At 43.6% G+C, this 7,941-nt stretch overlaps 1 protein-coding gene across 1 annotated transcript in view; it reads left to right on the top strand.

Moving 5' to 3' along the window:
- The first annotated feature begins 5,353 nt into the window (after nt 1-5,353).
- The window catches only part of LOC142689486 (tyrosinase-like), a 39,991-nt gene continuing 37,403 nt past the window's right edge, over nt 5,354-7,941 (top strand). Inside the window, exon 1 of the mRNA XM_075847581.1 lies at nt 5,354-6,139. Within this exon, the coding sequence (XP_075703696.1) occupies nt 5,354-6,139 (786 nt within the window). The remainder of the gene's footprint in view (nt 6,140-7,941) is intronic.

Raw genomic sequence — 7,941 nt, 5'->3', positions numbered from 1 at the left:
CCTTCTCTGATATCACCTGCACAGGACAAGTTACATGTTACACAGGACCCTTCTCTGATATCACCTGCACAGCACAAGTTACATGTTACACAGAACCCTTCTCTGATATCACCTGCACAGCACAAGTTACATTTTACACAGGACCCTTCTCTGATATCACCTGCACAGCACAAGTTACATGTTACACAGGACCCTTCTCTGATATCACCTGCACAGGACAAGTTACATGTTACACAGGACCCTCCTCTGATATCACCTGCACAGGACAAGTAACATGTTACACAGGACCCTTCTCTGATATCACCTGCACAGCACAAGTTACATGTTACACAGGACCCTTCTCTGATATCACCTGCACAGCACAAGTTACATGTTACACAGGACCCTTCTCTGATATCACCTGCACAGGACAAGTTACATGTTACACAGGACCCTCCTCTGATATCACCTGCACAGCACAAGTTACATGTTACACAGGACCCTTCTCTGATATCACTTGCACAGCACAAGTTACATGTTACACAGGACCCTTCTCTGATATCACCTGCACAGCACAAGTTACATGTTACACAGGACCCTTCTCTGATATCACCTGCACAGGACAAGTTACATGTTACACAGGACCCTTCTCTGATATCACCTGCACAGGACAAGTTACATGTTACACAGGACCCTTCTCTGATATCACCTGCACAGGACAAGTTACATGTTACACAGGACCCTCCTCTGATATCACCTGCACAGGACAAGTTACATGTTACACAGGACCCTCCTCTGATATCACCTGCACAGGACAAGTTACATGTTACACAGGACTCTTCTCTGATATCACCTGCACAGCACAAGTTACATGTTACACAGGACCCTTCTCTGATATCACCTGCACAGCACAAGTTACATGTTACACAGGACCCTTCTCTGATATCACCTGCACAGGACAAGTTACATGTTACACAGGACCCTTCTCTGATATCACCTTCACAGGACAAGTTACATGTTACACAGGACCCTACTCTGATATCACCTGCACAGCACAAGTTACATGTTACACAGGACCCTTCTCTGATATCACCTGCACAGCACAAGTTACATGTTACACAGGACCCTTCTCTGATATCACCTGCACAGCACAAGTTACATGTTACACAGGACCCTTCTCTGATATCACCTGCACAGCACAAGTTACATGTTACACAGGACCCTTCTCTGATATCACCTGCACAGGACAAGTTACATGTTACACAGGACCCTCCTCTGATATCACCTGCACAGGACAAGTTACATGTTACACAGGACCCTCCTCTGATATCACCTGCACAGCACAAGTTACATGTTACACAGGACCCTTCTCTGATATTACCTGCACAGGACAAGTTACATGTCACACAGGACCCTTCTCTGATATCACCTGCACAGGACAAGTTACATGTCACACAGGACCCTACTCTGATATCACCTGCACAGCACAAGTTACATGTCACACAGGACCCTTCTCTGATATCACCTGCACAGGACAAGTTACATGTTACACAGGACCCTTCTCTGATATTACCTGCACAGGACAAGTTACATGTTACACAGGACCCTTCTCTGATATCACCTGCACAGCACAAGTTACATGTTACACAGGACCCTCCTCTGATATCACCTGCACAGCACAAGTTACATGTTACACAGGACCCTACTCTGATATCACCTGCACAGCACAAGTTACATGTTACACAGGACCCTTCTCTGATATCACCTGCACAGCACAAGTTACATGTTACACAGGACCCTTCTCTGATATCACCTGCACAGGACAAGTTACATGTTACACAGGACCCTTCTCTGATATCACCTGCACAGGACAAGTTACATGTTACACAGGACCCTCCTCTGATATCACCTGCACAGCACAAGTTACATGTTACACAGGACCCTCCTCTGATATCACCTGCACAGCAGAAGTTACATGTTACACAGGACCCTTCTCTGATATCACCTGCACAGGACAAGTTACATGTTACACAGGACCCTCCTCTGATATCACCTGCACAGCACAAGTTACATGTTACACAGGACCCTCCTCTGATATCACCTGCACAGCACAAGTTACATGTTACACAGGACCCTCCTCTGATATCACCTGCACAGCAGAAGTTACATGTTACACAGGACCCTCCTCTGATATCACCTGCACAGCAGAAGTTACATGTTACACAGGACCCTCCTCTGATATCACCTGCACAGCACAAGTTACATGTTACACAGGACCCTCCTCTGATATCACCTGCACAGCAGAAGTTACATGTCACACAGGACCCTTCTCTGATATCACCCGCACAGCACAAGTTACATGTTACACAGGACCCTCCTCTGATATCACCTGCACAGCACAAGTTACATGTTACACAGGACCCTCCTCTGATATCACCTGCACAGCACAAGTTACATGTTACACAGGACCCTTCTCTGATATCACCTGCACAGCACAAGTTACATGTTACATAGGACCCTTCTCTGATATCACCTTCACAATTCTTCATCCATTGAATTTGTGCGTATTTGGACAGTTTCGGCTTGAATATCTTTGCAGGATGTCAGAATCGCCTCCCAGAGCTTCTGTTTTGATGTGAACTGCCTCCCACCCTCATAGATATTTTGCTTGAGGATGCTCCAAAGGTTCTCAATAGGGTTGAGGTCAGGGGAACATGAGGGCCACACCATGAGTTTCTCTCCTTTTATGCCCATAGCAGCCAATGACACAGAGGTATTTTTTGCAGCATGAGATGGTGCATTGTCATGCACGAAGATAATTTTGCTACGGAAGGCACGTTCTTCTTTTTGTACCACGGAAGAAAGTGGTCAGTCATAAACTCTACGTACTTTGCAGAGGTCATTTTCACACCGTCAGGGACCCTAAAGGGGCCTACCAGCTCTCCCCCCATGATTCCAGCCCAAAACATGACTCCACCACCTCCTTGCTGATGTCGCAGCCTTGTTGGGACATGGTGGCCATTCACCAACCATCTACTACTCCATCCATCTGGACCATCCAGGGTTGCACGGCACTCATCAGTAAACAACACGGTTTGAAAATTAGTCTTCATGTATTTCTGAGCCCACTGCAACTGTTTCTGCTTGTGAGCATTGTTTAGGGGTGGCAGAATAATAGCTTTATGCACACTTGCAAACCTCTGGGGGATCCTACACCTTGAGGTTCGCGGGACTCCAGAGGCACCAGCGGCTTCAAATACCTGTTTGCTGGTTTGCAATGGCATTTTAGCAGCTGCTCTCCTAATCCTATTAATTTGTCTGGCAGAAACCTTCCTCATTATGTCTTTATCTGAACGAACCCGTCTGAATCAGCCACAAATCTTTTCACAGTATGATGATCACGCTAAAGTTTTCTTGAAATATCCAATGTTTTCATACCTTGTCCAGGGTATTGCACAATGTCATGCTTTTCGCCAGCAGAGAGATCCTTTTTCTTTCCCATATTGCTTGAAACCTGTGGCTGCTTAATAATGGGGAACGTCCTTCTTAAATAGACTCTGTCACCACATTATAAGTGTCCTGTCTCCTAGATAAGGAGATGGGCGCTGTAATGTAGGTGACAGTAATGCTTTTTATTTTAAAAAAATGATCTTTTTTCACAAAGTTAGGAGCGATTTAAGTTTATGATAATGAGCTTTCTTAATGCCCAAGTGGGCGTACTTTTACTTTCGACCAAGTGGGCGTTGTACAGAGGAGTGCATGACCCTGACCAATCAGCATCATGCACTCCTCTCCATTCATTTACACTGCACTAGCGATATAGATATATCGCTATGTGCAGCCTCATACACAAACCCTAACATTACTACAGTGTCCTGATAATGAATACACATGAAATCCAGCCTGGACGTCATGTGTTCTGACTCTTTTTTGTGAGATTCCAGCAACGGATACGAAATCTCGCGAGATTTCGGAGCTAAACGAGATTTGGTTTCACTTGCCGGAATCTCACAAAAAAAAGAGTCAGAAGTGTCAGGATTGTGAGTACACATGACGTCCAGGCTGGATTTCATGTGTATTCATTATCAGGACACTGTAGTAATGTTAGGGCTTGTGTATGAGGCTGCACATAGTGATATATCTATATCGCTAGTGCAATGTAAATGAATGGAGAGGAGTGCATGACGCTGATTGGTCACTGATTGGTCAGCGTCATGCACTCCTCTGTACAACGCCCACTTGGTCGAAAGTAAAAGCACGCCCACTTGGGTATTAAGAAAGCTCATTAGCATAAACTTAAATCGCTCCTAACTTTGTGAAAAAAGATCGTTTTTTTAAATAAAAAGCATTACTGTCACCTACATTACAGCGCCCATCTCCTTATATAGGAGACAGGACACTTATAATGTGGTGACAGAGTCTCTTTAAGTAGTTTTCCTTTGATTGGGCACACCTGGCAAACGAATTATCACAAGTGTCTGAGATTGATTACAATGATCCAAAGAGCCCTAAGACACAAGACCAGCCATGAGTTTCATTGAAAAACGAATCATTAAATGTTTATGACACTTAAATCCAATGTGCGGAATAATTTGGAACACGGTGTTTCTCTTTATCCATATTTCTCTTTACATCCATATGTGCCAGTACATTGCTCCTGTGCAGAATAATAATATTAGGCTATTTAGGAAGAGAACATCTATTCATTGATAGCCCTGTGGTCACTGGTAGGGTTTCTGCCTACCATGACAAGGACTTTAGTTTGAGCTCTGACTCCTGAGAAATATTTATATATAAAGAGATATACTGGGAAGCGGCAGAGATCCCTCTTGACCCCTTACATGACTGGCAATGGGTTAATTTACATTGTTTTGCCACTACTGAGCTTTACGCAGAAGTCCCGTCTTCAGGACAGCGAGACAGTGAATTACCATAAATAAACATCGAACTCTACAGGTAGGGTTATATTTACACATACAGGTTTTAATCAATTAATTTTTTTAATGCAGTTTTTGAAGCCAAAACCAGGTGTGGTCTGGTTTTGGCTTAACAAACTGCATTAAAAAAAAACCTGCACGTGTGAATACAGCCTAGGAGATGACCCCACATTTATCGCTACCCACTGCTAAGGATCGTTACAATTTACACACATTGGACCCCTCTATTATTATTATTATTAGCCAAATGGATGTCCAATGTAAACAGGGGACAATTAGTAGCACCACAAGAAAGACCGGCAAAAAACAAGAATTGACCTTTTGAAAATAACGAGTTCCCCTCTCCCTTTCTCGCAGATCATTCAGTTAATGGGTTAAAAGTAGTAACATTGTTTCCCGCTTTTCTGTCACCAGGTTCCACACAACTTCAAAAAGTCATGTTTAGCCTCATTGTCTTCTTCACTTTTTGCCTTTGCTCAGTGGACAGCCAGTTTCCCAGAGTCTGCACCACTGAAGCTTCTTTTCGCACCAAGAGTTGTTGTCCACTTTGGAAAGACAAAAGTCCATGTGGTGCCCTGTCCGGTCGTGGGAGATGTACGGACTGGGCAGCTTCAACAGGAAAGAAGATTCCCCAGTATAATGATGATCGACTAGACTGGCCAAGACACTATTATGACTATACCTGCGAGTGCTTTGGAAACTATAGTGGCTTTGATTGTGGTGACTGCAAATTTGGTTACCATGGTGAGAAGTGTGACAGAAAGAAAGTAGTCATAAGGAGAGAAATCCGAGAACTGTCCGTTTTGGAGCAGAAAAGATTATTCAGTTACTTGGCTTTGGCCAAGACCACAAAAAGTCAAGATTTTGTTGTCCTGAGCACCGGAGACCGGCACCATCGTGAGACTTACCGCTTTGTAGATGCATCTCTCTATGATATTTTTGCATGGATGCATTATTACTCCATGAAACCTATCATGATAAACAGCACATTTGACTCGATTAAAAACTTTGCTCATCAAGGGCCCGCATTTCCCGGATGGCATCGCCTAGGTCTTCTGTTCCTGGAGAGACACATGCAGCTCATGACTGGAGATGAAGATTTTGCAATTCCCTATTATGACTGGAGAGGGGAGAAGAATTGCTCCATTTGTACTGATGAACTCATGGGTACTAATGATGCCCAGGGGGTCCTAAATCCATACTCCCATTTTTCCTTCTGGAAGGTAATATTACAGTACACTTAATTCATTTACCCATAGTCTGAGATACTCGTCCTTCTCAATGAATTAGAAGATCATCAAAAAGTTGATTTGTTTCAGTAATTCAATTCAATAAGTGTCTGTTACATATTCTATAGATTCATCACACACAGAGGGATCTCATATATTCTATAGATTCATCACACACAGAGGGATCTCATATATTCTATAGAGTCATCACACACAGAGGGATCTTGTAAAGGATCTGCCAGGCACAACTTCTGTGTATACGCCCATAGGTAATCAGTCTGCACCTGACTCTACGTCCCTGAGACTGACTCCATCTTCCACCACCCAGGATGGCAGGCTTAGGAGTGGGAGAGCCTATCACAGCCTGGCCAGACGGAGATAGCTCCCGCCCTCTGTCTATTTATACCTGCCTTTCCTGTTCCTCCTTTGCTTGTGATTCTTCTCGTGTGGTTTCCTGGCCCAGCTACAGCTACTAACTATTTGATCCTGCTCCATACTGACCCTGGCTTACTGACTACTCTCCTGCTCTGCGTTTGGTACCTCGTTCCCTCCTGGTTTGACTCGGCTTGTTCACCACTCTGCTGCCCCTTTTCCCTTAGCTTTGTGTACCCTTGTCTGTTTGTCTCGTGCACTTACTGAGCGTAGGGACCGCCGCCCAGTTGTACCCCGTCGCCTAGGGCGGGTCGTTGCAAGTAGGCAGGGACAGAGTGGCGGGTAGATTAGGGCTCACTTGTCCGTTTCCCTACCCCCATCATTACAGATCTGGTATATTCTATAGATTCATCACACACAGAGGGATCTCAAATATTCTATAGATTCATCACACACACAGTGGGATCTGGTATATTCTATAGATTCATTATACACAGAGGGATCTCGTATATTCTATAGATTCATCACACACCGAGGGATCTATTTCCAGCAGTTTTCTTGTAATGTTGATGATTATGGGAACAGTTACTGAAAACCCCAAATTTAGTGTCTCAGAAAATGTTCATATTATATAAGCCCAACTTCAAAAATGATTTTTAATACCGAAATGTCGTCCTACTGAGAAGTCTGTCCAGTATCTGCCCCCAATACTTGGTCGGGGCTCAGACTCCATGAATTACTGAAATAAATTAACTTTTTGATGCTATTCTAATTCATTGAGAAGGACTAGTAAATGTTGAAATTAATATTACGTTTTTTAATTTGTGTGGGTCGAGAACAGGGTAGTCACATGTCAATGAGGATCGTGCAGTTTGAAAAGGGAAAAAAGTTTACATGGTTGGAAGAGCTCAGGAGAGTACAGTATATAATATGTGCGATATAGCACGCGGGATTATAATGAGATAGTTGCATCTAATAAAACAATCTGGGAGGTGAACAAAAAAAAAGTTTTTACTGTAGAAGGTTTATTATAAATCTGGCTTAGTAAACATTTTAAGTGGCTACTCACTAAAAAAAACAAAAAATTGTTTAAAAAACCTTAGATTAACAATCACTCTGGATGACGACATTGGTGAACATTGTGGAGGTGGGGATAATAATACTTAGAGAAAGTAATAACTGTAACACACATTAAGGGTTAATATTAATCATTTCCCATAAGAACATGATGAGAAGTCGTCAGATAGGCTGTGTTCACATCACCGTTGCTTTCCGGGGTGCCGTCAAAGGATTCCATCGGGTTAACCCCTCACCGGAAAGGCAAACGGAAACCTAAGCTTCCGTTTCCCTCAGCAGTGATATCAATGGGGACGTCACCGTTGTGAGAGGGTTCCATCGTTTTTGACGGACTCAATAGCGCAGTC

This window comes from Rhinoderma darwinii, assembly GCF_050947455.1.
Source record: "Rhinoderma darwinii isolate aRhiDar2 chromosome 5 unlocalized genomic scaffold, aRhiDar2.hap1 SUPER_5_unloc_3, whole genome shotgun sequence".
Lineage (NCBI taxonomy): Eukaryota > Metazoa > Chordata > Amphibia > Anura > Rhinodermatidae > Rhinoderma > Rhinoderma darwinii.
Note: the sequence above shows the minus strand (reverse complement) of the source record. Positions and strands in the feature narration are given on the sequence as shown.